Source organism: Pangasianodon hypophthalmus, chromosome 21 (assembly GCF_027358585.1).
Source record: "Pangasianodon hypophthalmus isolate fPanHyp1 chromosome 21, fPanHyp1.pri, whole genome shotgun sequence".
NCBI lineage: Eukaryota > Metazoa > Chordata > Actinopteri > Siluriformes > Pangasiidae > Pangasianodon > Pangasianodon hypophthalmus.
Genome location: NC_069730.1, coordinates 10,320,936 through 10,345,032, shown reverse-complemented (window position 1 = coordinate 10,345,032; position 24,097 = coordinate 10,320,936). Strand labels below are relative to the sequence as shown.

Below are 24,097 nucleotides of genomic sequence, written 5' to 3'. Positions count from 1 at the left end.
CACCATTCTGTGTAAAATCTAGAGACTGTTGTGTGTGAAAATCCCAGGAGATCAACAGTTTCTGAAATACTCAAACCAGCCCATCTGGCACCAACAACCATGCCACAGGTTACAGGTGTACAGGTCCTATTGAAGTGGATAGTGAGTGTCAGACATGTTATGAATTTATCTGAGTCTTGCATATGATTAGGTGTCTAAAAATCTGCACCTGAGGACTGCAATCTCAGACAACTATGGCAACATTATGTCAACTGTATGCACGTGTCTGCTGACTCTTTGCTGGACCCAAGAATCTGCATCTGCACTCAAGAAATAATTTACAACAGTGCACACACATGCTGAGATCTTCCAACAAAGTCACGTAGTGAGGTATAATTTAGTATTTGCAATAATTCCTGCTGTAAGGCCTATCATTAGTTAGAATTTTCATGGAGCCAGTGCAGGTTTCAGATGGCAAGAACCCTGGTGGTTATGCGGGGTTCATAGAACCTTAGTTACATACAGTCAGGTCCATAAATATTGGGACATCGACACAATTCTAACATTTTTGGCTCTATACACCACCACAATGGATTTCAAATGAAACAAACAAGATGTGCTTTAACTGCAGACTGTCACCTTTAATTTGAGGGTATTTACATCCAAATCAGGTGAACAGTGTAGGAATTACAACAGTTTGCATATGTGCCTCCCACTTGTTAAGGGACCAAAAGTGATGGGACAATTGGCTTCTCAGCTGTTCCACGGCCAGGTGTGTGTTATTCCCTCATTATCCCAATTACAATGAGCAGATAAAAGGTCCAGAGTTCATTTCAAGTGTGCTATTTGCATTTGGAATCTGTTGCTGTCAACTCTCAAGATCTCAAGAGCTGTCACTCAAGAGCTGTCACTATCAGTGAAGCAAGCCATCATTAGGCTGAAAAAACAAAACAAACCCATCAGAGAGATAGCAAAAACATTAGGCGTGGCCAAAACAACTGTTTGGAACATTCTTAAAAAGAAGGAACGCACCGGTGAGCTCAGCAACACCAACAGACCCGGAAGACCACGGAAAACAACTGTGGTGGATGACCGAATAATTCTTTCCCTGGTGAAGAAAACACCCTTCACGACAGTTGGCCAGATCAAGAACACTCTCCAGGAGGTAGGTGTATGTGTGTCAAAGTCAACAATCAAGAGAAGACTTCACCAGAGTGAATACAGAGGGTTCACCACAAGATGTAAACCATTGGTGAGCCTCAAAAACAGGAAGGCCAGATTAGAGTTTGCCAAACGACATCTAAAAAAGCCTTCACAGTTCTGGAACAACATCCTATGGACAGATGAGACCAAGATCAATTTGTACCAGAGTGATTTGAACCAAAGAGTTTTTGAAGGGAAAGAAGTGGACTGTTATGCAATGGCCAAGTCAATCACCTGACCTGAATCCGATTGAGCATGCATTTCACTTGCTGAAGACAAAACTGAAGGGAAAATGCCCCAAGAACAAGCAGGAACTGAAGACAGTTGCAGTAGAGGCCTGGCAGAGCATCACCAGGGATGAAACCCAGCGTCTGGTGATGTCTATGCGTTCCAGACTTCGGGCTGTAATTGACTGCAAAGGATTTGCAACCAAGTATTAAAAAGTGAAAGTTTGATTTATGATTATTATTCTGTCCCATTACTTTTGGTCCCTTAACAAGTGGGAGGCACATATGCAAACTGTTGTAATTCCTACACCGTTCAACTGATTTGGATGTAAATACCCTCAAATTAAAGCTGACAGTCTGCAGTTAAAGCATCTTGTTCGTTTAATTTGAAATCCATTGTGGTGGTGTATAGAGCCAAAAATGTTAGAATTGTGACGATGTCCCAATATTTATGGACCTGACTGTAAATAACCTCTCCAAATCATGGGAAACATATTAGGGCTACCCTGAAAGTTGCTCAGAGATGAGTACCACACTCATGGCATACTCCATAGCAACTGATCTATTGGTATGATGTCCACATGCACTGAATGTTCTGCAGGCTTTCACATGAAGTCTGTTTGTTGAACTTTTCAACTGTTCAATGATGGAGACTTGAGTGCAAAATGGTTAGTGGCAATTGCAGTCCTAACTCTATCATAGCAATTGTAGTCCTAAGCCATCATAGCATAGCTGTTCATATGAGTTGTGGTCCAAAGCCATCTTCATGGTTTTTAAGTGGTACCATCCTCAGTAATCTCAATTATCTTCAGACTGTCCATGTGGGGCCATCCTCAGCAGCAGCAAGTGATTTCCAATAGTTGAGAACTCCAACCAGTAGTAGGGCATCAGGATGGATCAGGCAGGTCTGGAGAGCAGAAGGGGTCAGGATCACTGGTATCTCAGGAGTAGCATGTGTAGCTCAACAGAGAGAGAGGGAGTGCGGCAGAAGGAGAGATTATTAGGTATGCGTATTGTCCCGTAATGGTTAAGGACAATGTACTTTGTGTGCAGACTGTAAGCAGGGACTCCGGCAAGACTAGCTATGACAGCATAAGAAAAAGGGAATGCCAGAAGGTAACACAGATATGAGGGCACCCTGGGAAATAAAGCAGGCTGCCACTCCACAGTCAACAAACCTGAGTGAACGCATGAAAGTGGGGGCCAACAGCATCCAAGCATCCCAGTTCACCATAACACCCTATGCCTGTGAACCCTCCAGATCTGCTCCTTTACCTAAGAAAAAATATTCACAAAAAGCTTGACTAAACAAATGTTTTCAGCCTAGACTTAAACACTGAGACTGTGTCTGAGCCCTGACCAATAATTAGAATGCTTTTCCATTATTGTGGGGTTTTGTAAGAGAAAGCTCTACCCCCTCCTGTAGCATTCACTATTCGAGGTACCAACAAATAGCCTGCAGCTTTTGATCAAAGTACGCGTGGCGGATCATAAAACACCAAAGGTTCACTGAAGTACTGTGGCGCGAGACCACTCAGTGCTTTATAGATCAAAAGTCGTATTTTATAATCAATGCGAAATTTGATTGGGAGCCAGTGAAGTGTGGATAAGATAGGAGTGATGTGGTCATATCTTCTGGTGCTAGTAAGGACTCTCGCTGCTGCATTCTGGACTAACTGGAGCTTGTATCTGCATCTATTGGGACATCCAGACAATACGGCATTACAATAATCCAACCTAGAGGTAACAAAAGCATTATCTAATTTTTCTGCATCATGTAGTGACAATATATTTCTTATTTTAGCAATATTTCTGAGATGAAAGAAAGTGATTCTAGTGATATTATCTACATGAGCTTCAAAAGAAAGACTAGAGTCGATAATCACACCAAGGTTTTTTACTGCTGCACATGATGAAACAGAAAGGCCATCCAGAGTTATTATGTAATCAGAAAGCTTACTTCTAGCTGCATGTGGTCCTAGTACAAGTAATTCTGTCTTGTCAGAATTAAGTAAGAGAAAGTTAATAAGCATCCAGTTTCTGATGTCTTTTACACATTCCTCAACTTTATTAAGCTGGTGTCTGTCATCTGGCTTTGCTGAAACATACAATTGTGTGTCTTCAGCTTAACAGTGGAAGCTAATACCATGTTTATGAATAATTTTGCCCAGAGATAGCATATATAAAGAAAAGAGCAGTCGGCCTTAAACAGAGCCTTGCAGGACACCAAACTTTACCTTAGTATGCGAAGAGAAGTCACCATTTACGTCTACAACCTGATAACGATCAGTCAAATAAGACCTGAGCCAGGAAAGGGCCGTTCCCTTAATGCCTACTACATTTTCTAGTCTATCGAAGAGAATAGCATGATCAATGGTATCAAAAGCTGCACTAAGGTCAAGCAGCACAAGCAAGGAGACACAAAGAAGTAAGTCAGAGACCAGAAGTAAGTCATTTACCACTTTAACCAGTGCTGTCTCTGTGCTATGATGAGGCCTAAATCCTGACTGATACATTTCATGAATGTTACTCCTATGTAAGTATGAGCATAGCTGCTGTGCTACAACCTTTTCTAGGATCTTGGAGATAAAGGGGAGGTTTGATATTGGCCTATAGTTGGACAACTGACAGGGGTCAAGTTCAGGTTTTGTAATCAGGGGTTTGATAACTGCTAGTTTAAATGATTTGGGTACATAACCAGTGGGTACATAATCAGAAGAATTAATTATTTTTAGAAGAGATTCAATTATTTCTGGAATTATCTGTTTGGCAAAACATGTAGGTAAGTGATCTAGTATAAAAGTTTATGATGAAGTAATTAGTGAAATTATTTCAGTCTCTTGAAGGGGAGCAAAGGATTCTAATTGTTCATCTGATATTGTTTTATTATTATCTACAGTGTTAGTTATAAATCTGTCTGGTTTTAAATTTTGTCTGAATTTTTGCCTTATATTTTCAATTTTGCCATTGAAAAAATCCATGAAGTCATCACTGCTACATAATGTTTGTGTGCATGTTTCTGTTGTGGTCTTATTCCTAATTAATTTTGGTACATCTTCAATTAGAATTGAGAGACACATTAATCTAGCAGCACTAAGAGCTTTTCAATAGCTCAGGAGGCTCTCCTTCAATGCTGTTTGAAATACAACCATATTAGTTTGACGCCATTTACGTTCTAATCTTCAAGTAGTCTGTTTTAAGGTGCGTGTGCGATCGCTATACCAGGGTGCTAGCTTTTTCTCTTTAATTATTGTTTTTTACATGGAGCCACCTAGTGTGTAGTGGAACTCTAAGCATTCAGTTGCCTGACCAAGTTTCTTGGGATCATACGGTGATCCAATCATAGTTGATAATTCTGGGAGATTGTTGATAAAACTCTGTGCAGTAGCTGACCTGAATGTATGTTTGACGCAGTAGCCTGGCAAGGTGCATATATTATCATTAAGACAAATTTTAAATGAGATGAGATAATGATATGACAGCTGCAGATTGCAGAAATGGGACTATATTTTCTATATTTAATCTGAATGTTAGTATTAGATCAAGAGTGTGACCACCATTATGAGTGGGTCCTATTACATTCTGATTGACCCCTACTGAATCTAGAATGGACACAACCACTGTACTCAGAGGGTCTTCTGTGTTGAATATTAACGTCTCCAACAATTAATGCTTCGTCTAAAGACACAACCAGGTTAGAGATGAAATCCGCAAATTCACAAAGGAATTCAGAATATGGCCCTGGGTATCTGTAAATAATTAGTGGAATCGACTGGGTAGACTTATTTCTTGTGGCTACATTTTTTAGGTTAGTATAAAGAATTTCAAAATCGCTGAATTTATTACTTTGGCTCTGGATTGTCACCGATTAACTATGCCTGTTCTGAGATTATGTGCTATGCTGCAAGAAATGAGAGCAGCACCTTCCCGAGTGGGATGAATACCATCCTGCCCTAACAGGCCAGCCTTGACTTCAAAACTGCTACACTTATCTATAAAGCCCACATTGTTTTCGGAGCACCACCTGGATATCCAGCAGTTCAGCGACCATAACCTGCTGTAAGCTGCATCGTCACGCCACATTGGGATGGGGCCATAGCATATTACTGCATCGGACATTGGCTTCATACAAATACATTGCCACAAATAAATTTACACACCTTTACAATTTTACTCTTAGTAACCTCTGACTGATGAAGGCATATACCATTAGCCGGAGTTGGGGAATTGCTCTCTCCGCCTAAGGCATCCAGACTTTCCCCTACAGAAACTACGCTGCTCTCGCTCTCACTAACCGTATCTAGAATCTGGATGTGCACCTCTAATGCTGTTATCTTCTCCGTCAGAGAGCTAACTCATCTACACTTAGCACAAATAAAGCTAGTACTAACGATGAATGGCTAAACATCCTGCACTCAACACACTGGACAAACTGAATATTTGCCATGTTGAGTGTTTAAAGCACCCTAGTCAAAGATTTGCTGAGATTATGTTAGACGGATCCAGCGTGGATGGTCTCCGCTTGCAGACTTTAGACAAAAAAACAAAAGCGTTCTTTGAAAAAATAAAAATATATGAAAATGATTGATGAAACAGAAAAAAATTTATAATTTAAATGCCGAGACAGGCAAGCAACTCCCTGGCCACAAAAGCATTTAAGGTTTATTATCCCAATTCTTTTATCTGAATTGATCCCTAATTAGAAGGCAGGTTTCCGAGACATCCATTTCAAGTCAGCATCATGCATAGGCTCATAAGGAAGATCCATAAAGGACATTAAACACAAGAGGTAGGTCCCACGCCAAGGGGGCTGGTGGTGCCTCATAATGAGCCTATGGAACCCTAAAAAAATCCATAAATCCTATCCATAGTTCTGAGTGTGCACTGTGGTGGCTGCCCTATATACTGTTGTTTATCTGTCCCTGATAGAAAGTCTGGCTCCTAGGAGCCTAGGTAATGCACTGAGTCCAGCTGATGATTTGAACACCATTCACAGAATAACTTCCACTTAATGGCATACAAGGCCCCAGTACTAGGGGCTCTTGCATTTTGGAGTGTGTGGCAGTGGACTGTGGTCTGGTGCCAGATGTGAAGGGAGGTAGGAGACACAAAGAACAAGTGAGTGTCTACACCTGTGTACAATTTATGCAATCCACTTATGTGCATTTCCTCATGCGTTCCACATGCTTCACTGACCTTGACCAATGACACTGGAAACTCTGTGTGTTATTTAAGTTGGATCAGTGCTTTACATTTGCAAGAAAAGTGCTAAAAAACACTAAATAAAAATAAATAAAACAATTTGTGTCACTTTCTCAGATGCCTGCCTCCCAAATCCCTTCCCCACATGCCAGTTGTGCTACAGTGGTGCCAACACCCATGATCAAGGACTGATATGCCATGATGGAGACCAAGTATCTAGCTAGTCTCCAGCAAGTCCAGCACCAGGCTCTCCTTGGCCTGTGGGCCAAACATCACCAGCACTTGAAGGCACTGTAGCAAGCACAGACTGAGGTCCATTAGGAGCTCTAGAGCTTGATCCTGCAAACCTACATGAGTTCTCCCCATTTTAATTATTGTATGGATGAAAGCACTGGGGTAACTTAATTGTTATCAGTGATCAAGAGCACTGGGACATTTAAAACAGGAGCATTTGATACAGGCCCAGGAATGGCAATACTAGCTGTATAAGTGAAAGTGAAGTGTGGCCTAGTATGGTGACCCATACTCGGAATTTGTGCTCTGCATTTAACCCAACCAAGTGCGCACACACAGAGTAGTGAACACACACCCGGAGCTGTGGGCAACCTTTTTTGCTGTGCCTGGGGAGCAGTTGGGGGTTCGGTGCCTTGCTCAAGGGTCTCACCTCAGTCGTGGTATAGAGGGTGGAAGAGGGCGCTAGTCATTCACTCCCCCCACCTACAATCCCTGCCGGACCTGAGACTCAAACCCACGACCTTCAGGTTACGAGTCTGACTCTCTAACCAATGTATAATGGAGCACTCAGCAATGGGAGCTTATTCTGGGAGAGCAAGTACTCATTTTGCTGTTCGGATCAGGCTTTAAATTACTGTTTGATATTACATAGTGGGTTTGGATCTGAACTATGATCTGACAATCTGATAGAGGCTATACATGGCAAATATAACACTTCTATAACACTTCATTAAACCATCCATGGAGAAATGTGGTCCCTGATTCTCTGGCAATGATGGTTCCTGAGAGGGAAGGGCTGGGACCAGAGGTGAGTCTAAAAAGTTTGGCTACCCTAGTCCCCATTAGAGACCACCTCTACCCATCCCAGAGAGTAAAGCTGGCACGGTTGCAACAAAAGGTTTCCAACATGTTTTTGCCTGTGTCTGGTCATAATAACCTCATAGAACTTTACTCCTCCATGAACTTAACTAAGGGATATTGGCAGATACCCTTGACTCCATTGTTCTGCAAAAAATGACCTCTTCCACTACATTTAGAAAATGTGTCACTAATCTTTTGGTTTGTTTGGAGCCTCAGCCATGTTTAAAATACAGCGTTCTCCACCCTCACAGGACATATGCTATTGCCTGTGTAGGGGATGTCTAAGACAGTGCATCTTTGAAATGGTTGATTCTGGTTTGTGTGCGGCTTGTAATTTAAGTAATATTAATACTAGAAACTGAAACCTCCATTAATACATAGACACTTTCATGCAGTAGTATGTTGTATTGTGAGATTAAAATATGTATCATAGACCTCTGCCTTCCAGTGATATTGTTTGTAAGTGGGTATTTATTTGTGAGAAATAGTTCTCAAATGTACAACTAGTGATAACAGCCATAATGTATCGAATGCTGAATTAAATAAAATAAATAAATATGCCTATGATATAAATAATTAAATGAGTAAATGTAGCAATAAATATATAAATGGATCAATACACTATGAAATATTTTTTAAAAAACACTGACCTCATTACTGACCATATATTATTATAAAATATTATTTCATCATTATTTATTTTCATGTTTTTATTTTATAATAACAGGTTTTTATATCAAAATGGCTTTTTTCCCAAAAGAAAATGACATTTATTTTCATTTCAGAATGAGACTTCATAATTTCGTAATTACACACATTTATTTCATTCTGTTGTAATCTGCCAGTCAACATAAACGGGGCTGAACCTATTCTGTGATTGGCTAATCCTTTGCCATTGATTATTCTGCCTGGAGCAGGCAGTGTGTTTCTAGTGCAAGATTACCAGCTAGTAAAGGTGTGCTGCAAAGTTATACCTACCTTTCATGCAGAGGGATCCACATGGAAGACCTTGATCAAAATGTGATGATTTCTTTAGCTGATCAATTAGATAGACATGATTTTACAGCTCATGCTATTTTGAACCTACATCAAAGATTTGTTATAAATTCCCAGGCACATGGGCAGCTGGTATAAACATGCTAGCAAGGCTAAGCCCTCTGTTGTAAAAAATCAATTTAAGGTTTAATTTTTGGCATCCACATCAGAATTATCATCATAAAAATACACAGAATGGTATGAAGTGCCTGTCACTACCATCACAGACTCAGTTGTGTGCAATGAATATGAACAAGCAGCTAACACTTTCCCCCACACTTCAACTTAAAAAGAATGAAATAAAACTCTCATTATGAAACAAAAGTCTGATTATGAAATGAAAAAGGGCATTATGAAATTCTTATGAAAAAAAAGTCAGAAAAAAACAGAAGTTTAGTGAAAATCAGTTAAAATTAGTAAAATTTATTTAATTATTTTATTAAATAAATCATTTTATTACTTATATCATAAGCAGTAGTGCAGAGGGTAGTGTCAGGACTCTAAAGCTATGAGGTACCTGGTTTGATCCTGAGCTCTGAAAATCTACTAGTAGGGCGAATGGGTATGCTAAATTTCCCCCTTGTGTGTATATGAATGTGAGTGTGCATGTGGTCCTATAATGGACTGGCATCCTATCCAGGGTGTATTTCCACCTCACCCCCAGTGTTCCCAGGATAGGCTCCAAATCCACTACAACCAAGGACAATGTGGTTAATGAAGATGAATGAGTGAATGAAAAAAACCAACAGAAAATGCATTTTATTATATATATATAATTTATTCCTAAGAAATTGCACATAATCTTTTTGGCTTCCAAACCTCTCAATTGGCATTGGCTTCAAGGGCCCACTATCCCACTATATAATATCTTACCCACTCAAGATAAATAGATTGCCAGATTGATTGCCAATTTAATATATTTGACATTGAATATAGAGAGATGCACCTCTATGATCAAACTGCTTTCAGCTCTTGAGCTTGAGTAGCAGGTTACAGTAATGAAAAGGAAGAAACTAAACTATTTGAGAATTTATAAGATATATACAACAGATCCCTGGAGGACTAGTGGTTAGGCCACAGCGCTCATACCGCAGCTGCATGGGCTCAATTCGCGGCCAGGGAACTGACTCCAGCCACTGGGGTTGCACACAACAGTGCATTCCAGTGCCGCTCCCAAGCCAGGACAAATTAACAGAGGATTGCGTGAGGAAGGGCATCCGGTGTACCAAAAAAAAAAAAGACCTGCCAAATCAAATATGAGGGTCAGTGATCCGCTGTGGTGACCCCTAATGGGAACAGCTGAAAGAAGATGACAATACAAGATGTATACAAGACCTCTGTTAGGGGGAACTTTGGCAATTTTCCAGAGGAATCAGGAGGATTGGCTTTAGTTTTGCCAGGTCCACTGGCGTTAATGGTAGGCCTTGTTTGGCTAGTGTTTGGAAGATGGGAAAAAAAAAACCAACAGTGACACACTTAAACATTCAACATCTGTACTTTCTATTGTGTTTTACTGAAATTTTCACACTTATTTTCTCCAGCATTTTACTGCTAGATCTTAGTGTACAGAACATTATGCCCAGCACTGACTAACCTAACATTTTACTGAATTAAACTGAGTTTTTAAATTGATCACAACCAGATAACTAGCGAAACTGTTGTATGCCAGCTTGCGTATCCACTCCCAGAAAGAAATTCACTTACAGAGTTAATTAAACCATTTTGCAATGCTGCATATGCATTCACTCTCAGACCGTAACGAACAGCAAAAAGTTATTTTTAGACCTACACTCCTAGGCCTAATATATCAATGACAAGTTTATCTGACAATGACTGAGATTGTGTACATGCATGGAGCTCTACGATGGACTGGTTTCTCAGGATAGGCTAGGGATCCCCTGTAACCCTGACCAGAAGAAAGCAGTTACTGATGATGAATGAATGAAAGTTTCTGACAAATTGAAATAGTCAAAGGTTTTAATTTAGATTTAATTTTTTTAAATACATCACATTGCCAAATACCAGTTGTTTAGTAAGTTTTTACAGACAATGTTGAACCTGATTAATCTATTCACTGAGAGTTAAAATGTCACTGCACTAGCACCACATATAGTGTTAATCAACAGCTTTTCAGCACAAGTTTTCTGACAGATGAGGCATTCTGTCTTAGATCACAGTAAGTATTTGATCACAAATAAACATTTGATCATGTATGGTTCCTTAGTTTTAGACTCAGGAATTCAAAGAGGTATCCTATTCATAATAATGCCAATTATTACACCCGCTGTCATCTCATAAGAGTAATTTAGCACCAGCATGCCAAATATGAAATTTCACATAGATAAATTTTCACATCAATAGCATAGAAGAATTGATGCAACCCTGATAATGCACTGATAAGATAAATGAGGTACTTTAAGGCAGTGAAAGAGTAAAACCATTAGAGCAGGACATCTTTACTACAGGAGTTAGAAACCCTTGTTCAGACCATAACAACACATTTTGATAATACACCTTGATAGACAGTTTATAGTTTATATCCATTAATAGTAGGTCTCTTTTTCCACCCAACCTGTGAAGAGAACAGAGGAGAAATGACTAAACTTACTGTTCATAGTTATTTAAAGAAAAAAACTTTTTATAATGGGTCCATGGACATATGTGGATGTGTGTGTGTGTATATACACCGATCAGCCATAACATTAAAACCACCTGCTTAATATTGCGTACGTCCGCTTTGTGATGCCAAAACAGCTCTGACCTGTTGAGGCATGGACTCCACAAGACCTCTGAAGGTGTTCTGTGGTATCTGGCACCAAGACTAGCAACTCCTTTAAGTCCTGTAAGTTGCAAGGTGGGGCCTCCATAGATCGGATTCATTTGTCTAGCACATCCCACAGATGCACAATCGGATTGAAGTCTGGGGAATTTGGTGGCCAAGTCAACAGCTTGAATTCTTCATTCCATGAAGGAGTGTACTTGGTCTGTAACAGTGTGTAGGTAGGTGGTATGTGTCAAAGTAACATCCACATGAAAGCCAGGACCCAAAGTTTCCCAGCAGAACATTGCCCAGAGCTTCATACTGCCTCCACTGGCTTGCATTCTTCCCATAGTGCATCCTGGTGGCATCTCTACCCCAGGGAAAACGACACATATACCTGGCCATCCACATGATGTAAAAGAATACATGACTCATCTGACCAGGCTATCTTCTTCCATTGCTCCATGGTCCAGTTCTGATGCTCATTTGCCCATTGTAGGCACGTTCAGCGGTGGACAGGGGTCGGCATGGGCACTCTGACCAGTCTGCTGCTATGCAGCCCCATATGCAGGAAGCTGCGATGCACTGTGTGTTCTGACACCTTTCTATCATAGCCAGCATAAACTTTTGCAGCAATTTGTGCTACAGTAGCTCTTCTATGGGATTGGAACAGAAGGGATAGCCTTCGCTCCCCACACTCATCAGTAACTCTTGGCCGCCCATGACCCTGTTGCCAGTTCACCAGTTGTCCTTCCTTGGACCACTTTTGGTAGATACTAACCACTGCATACTGGGAACACCCCATGAGACCTGCCGTTTTGGAGATACTCTGACCCAGTCGTCTAGCCAACACAATTTGGCCCTTGTCAAAGTCACTCAGATCCTTACACTTGTCCATTTTTCCTGCTTCCAACACATTAACTTTGAGAACTGACTGTTCACTTGCTGCCTGATATATCTCTCCCCTTCACAGATGCCACTGTAATGAGATAATTAATGTTATTCACTTCACCTGTCAGTGGTCATAATGTTATGGCTGATCAATGTAGCCATAACATTAAAAGTACTGACAAATGAAATGAATAACATCGATTATCTCGTTACAATGGCACCCGAGTCAGTTCTCGAAGTTGATGTGTTGGAAACAGGGAAAATGGGCATGAGTAAGGATCTAAGCAACTTAGACAAGGGCCAAATTGTGATGGCTAGACAAATGTGTTGGAGCATCTCCAAAACGGCAGGTCTTGTGGGGTGTCCCTGGTATGCAGTCATTAGTACCTAACAAAAGTGGTCCAAGGAAGGACAACCAGTGACAGGGTCATGGGCGCCCAAGACTCTTTGATGCAGGATAGCCTGTCTGGTCCAATCCCATAGAAGAGCTACTGTAGCACAAATTGCTGCCAAAGTTAATGCTGGCTATGATAGAAAGGTGTCAAAACACACAGTGTATTGAAGCTTGCTGTGCATGGGGCTGCTTAGTTGCTGACTGGTCGGAGTGCCCACGCTGACCCCTGTCCACAGCAGAAAACACCTACAATGGACAGGTGATCATCAGAACTGAACCATGGAGCAATGAAAGAAGGTGGCCTGGTCTGAAGAATCATGTTTTCTTTTACATCATTTGGACAGCCGGGTGTGTGTGCGTCGCTTACCTGGGGAAGTGATGGCACCAGGATGCACTATGGGAAGAAGGCAAGCCATTGGAGGCAGTGTGATGCACTGGGCAATTTTCTGCTGGGAAACCTTGGGTCCTGGCATTCATGTGGATGTTATGTCGACATGTACCACCTACCTAAACATTGTTGCAGACCAAGTCCACCCCTTCATGGCAACGGTATTCCCTACTGGCAGTGGCCTCTTTCAGCAGGATAATGCACCCTGCCACACTGCAAAAATTGTTCGTGAATAGTTTGAAGGACATAAAGAGTTCAAGGTGTTGACTTGGCCTTCAAATTCCCCAGATCTCAAATAGATGCTCCAATAGAGCATTTGTGGGTTGTGCTAGACAAACAAGTCTGATCCATGGCGGTCCCACCTTGCAACTTAGAGGACTTAAAGGATCTGCTGCTAAAGTCTTGTGCCAGATAGCAGACCACACTTTCAGAGGTTTTGTGGAGTCCATTCTTCAACAGGTCAGAGCTGTTTTGGTGGCACAAGTGGGACCTACACAATATTAGGTAGGTGGCTTTAATGTTATGGCTGAACAGTGTATAATATACAGTGTATGTCCATTGGTCTGAGACCAGATTGAAAATCTGGGATTTTTTTTTTCATTTAAAATTGGAAATAAACAGATGGTTTTGGAATTTTGAAATATTTAAAACAAAGTATTTAATATTCAACAAATATATAACAAAATATTTAATATTCAAGATACTGCACTATTTCTAGGTCCCTATTTAAATGTAAGAAAATTTGCAATATTGACCATGTTAACTGCTTTGTAGAAAAGGCCAGATTTTCCAATTATATACACATACTTATATACACATGGCTCTATGACTTGTGGAGTATTCCTTTGTGCTCATTTCCTTGTTGAATACCAATAGCAAAGCCATCACTTCTTGTCCCTGACCTCATGTGTGTAGCCTGTAAAAGGCCCTTGCTACAACACACTTGTCCTCTGGTCATTCTTGTCAACACAAGTGACCTTTCATTCTACTTTTGTTTTAGACTACCAAGGAAGGTTCCTTCAGAACTAGAGGAGTCTGTATATCAAAGTCATTATGAGGGTTTATAACAGCACCAATAAATACACTACTCAAAAAAAAAAACAAAAAAAACAAAACAAAACAAGGGAACACTTAATCATCCCAGTATTACACCAAGCCAATTAAACTTCAGTGATATTGCTCTGTCCAGTTAGGGAGCATAAGTGATTTTGAATCAGTTTCACCTGCTTTGGTGCAAATGAAAGTGACAAGTTCACTGGAGAGGCAACAGCAAGGCAACTCCCAAAAAGGGAATGGTTTTGCAGGTGGTGGCCACAGACAATTGCTCTCTCCTTATCCTTCCTGACTGATTTGTCTCTAGTTTTGTGTTTTGTTAGGGTCCTTGTCACTACTTGTAGTATGAGGCAATAGCTGCAACCCAGCTGCAACCCAGTGTTGCACAGGTAGTCTAGCTCCTTCAGGATGGCACATCCATACATGCAGTCCCAAGGAAGTTTGGTGTGCAGCCACCGTGCAGCTCGATTGGCATTTGCCAGTGAACACCAGAATTGGCAGGTCTGCCATTGGCACCCCGTTCTCTTTACAGATGAGAGCAGGTTCACACTGAGCATATGTGACAGATGTGAAAGAGTCTGGAGATGCCATGGGGAACATTATGTCAGAGTGTGCAGGCAGTTTCTGGATGACGAAAGCATTGATGCCATTGACTGGCCCTGACGTTCCCCAGACCTGACTCCAATTGAGAACCTCTGGGACGTTATGTACCGGAGCATCCGAAGCCACCAGGTAGCACCACAGACTGTCCAGAAGCTCGCTGATGTCCTGATCCAGGTCTGGGAGGAGATCCCCCAGGACACCATCCACCATCTCCTCAGGAGCATGCTCAGACGTTGTCAGGAGCAGCCCCCACGTGCCATACACACTACTGACTTACATTGTGAGTTGCTGTGATGAAATTCATGCAAGTTGGATCAGCCTGTAATTTAAATTTTTTTACTTTGATTTTCGGGGTGCTTTTGATTTTCGGGGTGCTTTTGCCCTCAATGTGCTGATGACTTTCACTTCCACTGACCATTGTGACATCATTTTTTTCTCAACAAATTACACAATGTATATAAGCAAAGATTTTCAACTTGAATATTTCGTTCATCGAGATCCAATGTGTGATTTGTGTTCCCTTAATTTTTCTGAGCAGTGTAGTATTGATTGAGAATAACACTCAAGAATAAAAATCACCAAAAGTGTTGATACTGCTCCCTGTTGAGGATGAGAATCACTTGACTGCTGATACTGTTCTGAGAATCACTCCCAGTTTTGAACTCTTCTCAAAAACCCCTCAAAATTCTGATATTCTACATTTTGGATAAAAATTGTTCAAAGGGCACCACAGAGTACATGGGTACTAAGTACAGTAATAACCTGTATTTAGACAGCAGAGCCCCTTTATGGTGCTCCCAAATACAAAAACAGCTGGTCAGTGATCCACCAGTCACTTCCACAAAGCACTTGAAAGCACTTGAAAGCCCTCACCTGAAAAACTCAAAAACCCCAAAACGTTCATGGTCAAAGATATGGGGTTTATACCTAGTGTTTCGCACCACAGTGAGAAAATTTTCCACTTGTCTGCATACAACTGACATGTAGATGAAGCATATGCACTCAAGAGTGTCTGACCCTTTGCAAACATGCCAGTACACTGGAATTGCCCCATGCACCAGACCCATAATTTCAAAGTGTGGGCTCTGCTGTGCTACAGTCGCCCATTTCTCTGGGAGTGCAGTTACATTGTAGTTAGGCCATGCAGGTAGTTATGTGCGGCAATGCATCCTGGTCAACACATGCACAGCCAACACCTTTGATGTGACACTAGGACTGCTAAATATTAGATGTCTTGCATCTAAAGTGCTGAATGAACTTTTGGCTATCCCCCCTCTCTCTCCCTCTATGTCGAGCTACCTGTTACCCCTGCTGGCTGATGAGATGCCAGTGACCCTGACTCTTCTGCCCTCCAGACCTGCCTAATGCCTACTTCTACATGGACCTTAGTTCACCTGAGAATTACTCAGTGCTGCTGAGAATGGTCTCCAAATGGATAGCCTAAAGATTGCTGTGAGATTGCTGTGGACGATACCACATGGATAAGATGGCTGTGAATGGTTTCACTTGGTTAGACAAAAGATAAACCAGTTTAAGTCTCATTCATTAGTCAGTGGAAAACTTCACTTGGATACTATAGATTTAAAGCTAAAAAGTAATGAAAAAAATAAAAGAATCTGATGCTCGTGCAAGACAGATCAAGACACTCAGTACTTTTTGACTTTATAGCATACAGTTGAGGAAGAGTAATGACTCATAATCGCACTCATAATTCAGTATCACCCAGAAGAGGATGGGTTCCCTTTTGTGTTTGGTTTCCTTTCAAGGTTTCTTCCTTATGTAATTTCAGGGAGTTTTTCCTTGCCATTCTCGCTTCTGGTTTGCTCAGTAGAGATCTAAATCTAATTCCAGATTTATGTAAAGCTGCTTTGTGAGAATGTCCATTGTTAAAAGCATTATATAAATAAAAACCTAAATGAATTTCAATTTAATTGAATTTGTCTTTGACCTATCTGTGAACCACACTGGAAAGTAAGTTGTCTGTCTATTCTCTAACAGATCCATTTCCGTAGGTGTTCCCCATTAGCTAAACTAGCTCCTTGTGAATTTGCCAATGCCCATGGCACAGGTCTGCATTGACACAGGACACCTGCTATCTGACTGCATCTGCACAATAAGTAGGCAGCTCTTAAACCGAAGATGTGCATCTGATCACTTCCAGAATTTACTTTAATTTACCCAATCTCAACAGTGCTTGCAATGTCATGCCCCCTTGGTGTTTGGTGTTGTCAGCCCATACCAGTATATTGCAGCTAACTAGTATATTTTCCACTTTTATTTTACTCTCAAATTTTTTGACACATCTCCCTGCCTTGCAGCTTCCCTCTTTGCAGGGAGAAAATGTGCACTGGATCAAGGCCTCAGGGTGCACATACCCTACTACTGGCCTTTGTGATATGGCTGACAGGCACTGATCATTCAGCCAGCATCAAAAGTGCATGCAACACAACATACCCAGTTTCACTACTAGTGTTGCAAATAATAGCATACCATACACCAATAGAATGTCTATATACAGTATGTGCAATGTATTGCCACTCACAGTGCTGCTGCCTCACAGATCCAGGGTCTCCAGTTTGATCCTGAGCTTGAGTTACTGTCTGTACAGAGTTCTGAATATTCTCCCCATGTCCATGTGGGATTCTTCCAGGTTTCCTTGGGAAACTTAGCTATGCTAAATGAGTGGATATTTTAGAATTTTGGACAATATAGACTTTGGACACTAGATGGAGACATCTAGTGCCTTTGTGTTTTTTCTTTTGACTTGCCTCGTCAACCTTCTTTATTGTTTTCACCTGTCTCTGATTTCTTGATCTGTATCATAATATGAGTATAGCTTTCAAACTCCTCCTCACAGTTCCTTTGACAGTGGCATCAAGTGAGAGAAGGTTTTCTTCTCTGAAACATATGAAAACGTACCTGAGGTCAACAGTGTAACAAGACAGGCTGTCTGCCCTAGCATTTCTCTCCTTTGAGTGTGAAATTAGAAAAACAATAGCCATGGAGTCTTGTATGAGATTTGCTGAAGCCAACGATCGCAGGACCAAGTTTTAGTTACCTTGAAAATAGTTTGTTCAAGTTGATGAAGGAAAGGTACATTAAAGAAAGAGAGAAACAGAAAAAAGGTATTGTATTTGTAAATTGTATGTATTGTAATTTATGGTAGCAAAATTGTGTTCTTAAAGTGTTCCTTCGTTAAACATTCTCATTCACCCCTTTTTAGAAATTTGAAACAACGCTGTGCAGCAGCAAGCATCACAACAAAGAAAGAAAGCTCAAGGATAATCAAGGTATGGAATTGAATAGGGCCCCATTCCTATATTTTGCTTAGGGCTATTTTAAACCCTCCCTTTTCTTTGTTCTTTGCTCAGTCCTTGTGTTCTTCATGTGAGTACCAAGCCACTTTATTTACCTTTTGTTACTAGTTCTTTATCTTTTGCTGTCTGCCTTTTGACTTTTGAGATTTTTGCCTTTTTGGAATCTCACCAACCCTTAGAACATGAGTGTGTAAATGCGTGTGCATGGTATCCTACAATTAACTAGCATCCCATCCAGGTTGTATTCCTGCCTTGTGGTCAGTATTCCTGGGATATGCCCTGGATTCACTGTGACCCTGGCCAGAATAAAACAGCTGCAGAACATGAATGAATGAATGTTGCCACTCGCAATTTCAGGAAGGCTTCCATAATTGAAACAGGGCTGAGAAAGACCCCATTTTGCTCGTTTTTGTTCCTGCCACAACAATGCAGCAAAGGATAGCTACCCTTTTTGTTCACTGAGGGATCTACAGCCATGTTTGCTGTTGATTTTCTTCCTGCTGTTTGTCTTACCATACAGCATCAAAGGAAGGATAATGAATAGCTAGCGTTACACAGCTTACAAATTTTATGCATCACTATTGGTATTATGCTGCAGTGCAAGGCTCTGTAAGTGTTTGTCACAGATGCTCTGGTCTCAAAAGATTTGGGCATTGATCATTGTCCATCATCCAATCTATCAAGGCCTGGCAGAAGAAACAGCTTTCCATCTGCCCAGAAATACAAGAGGCTTGGTAAGTTCAAAAATTCCCAACAAGTCATGAATTTATGAAAAGAAGAAATTAGTTACTCTGCATCCATAGCACTCATGGTGACACAAACAATAGGCCACCTGTCTGTTTTCAAGATGAGAATAGTAACCATCACCCAAGTTGTGTGTTAATGTACACTCCTTTTGACGCTGCAGATTTAGGAAGAAACGTAGAACAGAATGCTATACTTCTTCAATTCCTTGATAAGCTCAGGATGGGGGGAAAAAGGACAAGCTTAACATAATGGGGAGACGTTAGATCACAGTCACAAGGTGACGATTTTGCTATTAGTACTTGGCTAGGAAATGAGCAAATGGGAATACTCCAATAGTTCTGAAGGCAACCACACTGAACACATCTGAAACGAAAGGAAGTAGAACTCATATTATAATGTTTGGTTTGCTCACCTCCTGGCCTCCTCCTCAGAATTAATTTGCGGATTTCGTCATAGATAAAGATGAGCAGGCTATATGGAAGAGCACAGAACCACCAGTACACCCTAAAAAGAGAGTAAGTAGAATGGAGAGAAAGAGCAGAGAGAGAGAGGGAGTTCAAAAAAAAGAGAAGAGGGTGAGAGGGGGAGATGAATCAGCAAGAGCAGATAAGTTCTGCATTTCTGAGTCATTGTATCTAAGTGATATTCATAAAATGGTATAAAGTGTCTTCATGACATTCACTCAAACACCTAATGAAGTTGTTCTATGATTACTTGTATAGGGAACTTGGCTCTGGTCAGTAACTGCATGCCAAGTGTGTGTGACCAATATACATGACCATTTTTACCTTGTGGTAAAAACTGGCCTCCATGAAGAAAATGAACTATTTTTGAAATTTTGAAAAACTAAAAGAGCCAAATGATTTAATTTTGATTACCAAGGTTAAGACTAGAGTTAGGATTAAGCCTGGTATTATTAAGCTACTGCAATACGTACGGTCAGGTCCATAAGTATTTGGACAGTGACAATTTTCGTAATTTTGCCTCTGTACACCGCTACGATGGATTGGAAATTAAGCAATCAAGATGTGATTGATTTGTAGACTTTCAGCTTTAAAGGAATTTAACAAAAATATTGCATTAATCATTTAGGAATTACAGCCATTGTGAACATCCATTTTTACAGGCTCGAAAGTAATTGGAAAATTGACTGATAAGCAGTTTAATGGCCAGATGTAGCCTGTTTCCTCCCTATTTCATGACAAATTAAGGAGATAAAAGATCTGGAGTTGATTTCAAGTGTTGAATTTGCAGTTGGTAGCTGTTTATGGGAACTCACTATGTGGTCCTGGAAGACCACAGAAGACAACTAAAGTGGATGAACGCAGAATTCTTTCCTTGTTGAAGAAAAACCCCTTCACAACATCTAGCCAAGTCAAGAACACTCTCGAGGAGGTAGCCGTATCATTGTCAAAGTCTACACTCAGAGACACTTTCATGAATGTAAATACATATGGTTTACCTCAAGATGCAAACCACGGGTAACACTCAAGAACAGGAAGGCCAGATTAGACTTTGGGGGGAAGGGAAAAAACCTCTATTAAAAAAAAGCCTGCCCATTTCTGATGCAAGATTAATTTGTACCAGAATGGTGGGAAGAGAAGAGTATGGAGAAGGAAAGGAAGGGCTCATGATCCAAAGCATACCACATCATCTGTCAAACATGTAGAGGCAGTGTTATGGTATGGGCATGTATGGCTGCCAGTGGAACTGGGTCACTGGTGTTTATTGATGATGTGACTGCTGATAGAAGTAGCGGGATGAATTCTGAAGTGTATAGAGCTATACGTTCTGCTCAGATTCAGTCAAATGCTCCAAAACTAACAGGATGGTGCTTCACCGTACAGATGGATAATGACCCAAAAATGTACAGTGAAAGCAACCCAAGAGCTTGGAAATGGAATGTTCTTAAATGCCTGAGTCAGTCATTTGACCTCAGCCCAATTGAGCATGCTTTTCACTTACTGAAGAAAGACCCACAAACAACCAGCAACTGAAGGTGGCTGCAGTGAAGGCCTGGCATAGCATCTCAAGGGAGGAAACTCAGAATTTGGTCATGTCAGTGGGTTCCAGACTTCAGGCAGTCATTGACTGCAATGGCTCTGCATACAAAGTATTAAAAATAATCCTAATATTTATGATTGTTAGTTTGTCCAAATACTTTTGAGCCTGTGAAAATGGAGGGACTATATAAAAAATGGCTGTAATTCCTAAGCAGTTAATGCAATATTTTTGGTAAACCCCTTTAATTAAAGCTGACAGTCTACATTTCTTTGCTTTATCATTGCTTTATTTCAAATCCATTATGGTGGTGTACAGAGGCAAAAATTGTGTCCCTGTCCAAATACTTATGGACTTGTCTGTAAATCAAAGGTAGTAATAAAAGAGAATGTGTGTGTCTGTGAGAGTGAGTCTCTCTGTCTTACTTGAGTGGGTACATGCGCAAAGCAATATCCATTCCAGGGCAGTAGGACAGGAACGCAGCAAGGGCCGTCTCAGCAAACAGGCCAAAGATCAGAATCTTATTTCTATAGGACAGGAAATTAAATGGAGTTCCATTCGGACTGACACTACAAATCCTTTTCTGTATGGGTAACAGTCTTGAGCCAAGCACACAAATGTTCTCAGATGAAGAATGTATCTTTTCACATTATTATTATTATTTCTTAAATAGTTCACATGCACATCTCTTTCTCTCATAAATTCTCACACCACATACTTCATGCCCTGCTGAAAAAGGGAATTTCTTCGTGTTTTGCAGATGATGAGGTCAGCCCACTGCACCACCACAATGCTCACGAAGAAGGATGTGTGACAAGTGAACTCCACGATCTTGCGCTGCTCATAGGTCTGAATAAAAAAGAAACACAAAAGAGCACAAACAGATATAAGTAATACAATTTTACTGCCAATGTGCATTTACTTTCGAATCAGTGAACAGTTATGTTAAAATGTCTGTGTTTTCATGGATATCTGCATATGAATAATCTGGATAACCTGTGTGTTTTTAGGGACAAAGATTAGATTAGATTAGATTAGATTCAACTTTATTGTCATTACACATGTATAAATACAGAGTAACGAAATGCAGTTTAGCATCTAATCAGAAGTGCAAAAAGCAGCAAGTGCAGTATGTACAGTATAAACAGTGTGTATAAACAGTAGTAAATAAACAGAATGTACAATATAAACAGTATGTATAAACAGTAGTAAATAAATGGAATGTACAGTATAAACAGTATGTATAAACACTAGTAAATAAACGGAATGTACAGTATAAACAGTATGTATAAACAGTAGTAAATAAACAGAATGTACAGTTAAGAGCAGTTATGTACAGACAAGGGCAGTGAGAGACATGATATGTATTATTTTGCATTGTGGAAAAACTGTTTTTTATGCATTTATCAGTATAACTTTGATAAGTATAACTTTGACTTTCTATATGTGAAAGGCAGAATTTTGAGTTTCCCTCTCTGTGTCTAGCTGGAGAGGCAGGAAGTCTGGTCATCGCTCTGGCAGGTGCTGGTTGTTGTGTAAGAAGCAGATGTAAAACGGCTATTGTATTTGGAGATGATGGGGTGGGGAGACTGTATATTACAAATTGGAGGAGAAAACTCAGCCCTGCCCCGGTATACTATAAATTAAAAAAAAAAAAGTTCTCTTTTGAGAACTGGAAGAGAAATTTGACTTGGACATCTGCTGTGTGAAATATTATTTGCACTGACTGTGGTTGATGCTTCATACAATTAAATTACTTGTCTGCTTTGAACCAAGAAACCATATACACTGCTCAAAAAAATTAAAGGAACACTTTTTAATCAGAGTATAGCATCAAGTCAATTAATCTCCTGGGATATTGATCTGGTCAGTTAAGTAGCAGAGGGGGTTGTGAATCATTTTCAGCTGCTTTGGTGTTAATGAAATTAACAACAGGTGCACTAGATGGCCAACAGTGAGACGACCCCCAAAACAGGAACGGTTTTACAGGTGGAGGCCACTGACATTTTTTTCCCTACTCATCTTTTCCGACTGTTTTTCACTAGTTTTGCATTTGGCTAGGGTCAGTGTCACTACTGGTAGAATGAGGCGATACCTGGACCCTACAGAGGTTGCACAGGCAGTCCAACTCCTCCAGGATGGCACATCAATACGTGCCATTGCCAGAAGGTTTGCTGTGTCTCCCAGCACAGTCTCAAGAGCATGGAGAAGATTCCAGGAGACAGGCAGCTACTCTAGGAGAGCTGGACAGGGCCGTAACCCTAACCCTAACCCTAGGTGCTTAACCCATCAGCAGGACCAGTATCTGCTCCTTTGTGCAAGGAGGAACAGGATGAGCACTGCCAGTGCCCTACAAAATGACCTCCAGCAGGCTACTGGTGTGAATGTCTCTGACCAAACAATCAGAAACAGACTTCATGAGGGTGGCCTGAGGGCCCGACATCCTCTAGTGGGCCCTGTGCTCACTGCCTGGCACCGTGGAGATCGATTGGCATTTGCCATTGAACACCAGAATTGGCAAATCTGCCACTGGTGCCTTGTGCTTTTCACAGATGAGAGCAGGTTCACCCTGAGCACATGTGACAGACGTGAAAGGGTCTGGAGAAGCCGTGGAGAATGTTATGCTGCCTGTAACATCGTTCAGCATGACTGGTTTGGTGGTGGGTCAGTGATGGTCTGGGGAGGCATATCCATGGAGGGATGCACAGACCTCTACAGGCTAGACAATGGCACCCTGACTGTCATTTGGTATCGGGATGAAATCCTTGGACCCATAGTCAGACCCTACGCTGGAGCAGTGGGTCCTGGGTTCCTCCTGGTGCACGACAATGACCGGCCTCATGTGGCGAGAGTAGGCAGTTCCTGGAGGATAAAGGAATTGATACCATTGAATGGCCCCCACACTCGCCTGACCTAAATCCAATAGAACACTTCTGGTCCATCCGACACCTCCAGGTTGCACCTCTGACTGTCCAGGAGCTCAGTGATGCCCTGGTCCAGATCTGGGAGGAAATATCCCAGGACACCATCCGTTGTCTCATTAGGAGCATGCCCCAACGTTGTCAGGCATGCATACAAGCACGTGGGGGCCATACAAACTACTGAGTACCATTTTGAGTTGCTGCAATGAAATTTCAGCAAAATGGACTAGCCCGCTGCATCATTTTTTTCACTTTGATTTTCGGGGTGTCTTTGAATTCA

The 24,097-nt window shown here is 41.0% G+C and overlaps 1 protein-coding gene across 4 annotated transcripts in view; it reads right to left on the bottom strand.

Annotated features, from left to right (window-relative positions):
- Positions 1-10,716: 10,716 nt before the first annotated feature.
- The window catches only part of atp1a2a (ATPase Na+/K+ transporting subunit alpha 2a), a 74,034-nt gene continuing 60,653 nt past the window's right edge, over positions 10,717-24,097 (bottom strand). For all 4 annotated transcript variants that reach the window (XM_053227529.1, XM_026925209.3, XM_053227530.1 and 1 more), the window contains 4 exons: positions 21,615-21,745; positions 21,322-21,423; positions 19,308-19,399; positions 10,717-11,313 (listed from right to left, as the gene is read on the bottom strand). In XM_053227529.1, the coding sequence (XP_053083504.1) occupies positions 11,285-11,313; positions 19,308-19,399; positions 21,322-21,423; positions 21,615-21,745 (354 nt within the window). In that variant the 3' untranslated portion in view covers positions 10,717-11,284. The remainder of the gene's footprint in view (positions 11,314-19,307; positions 19,400-21,321; positions 21,424-21,614; positions 21,746-24,097) is intronic.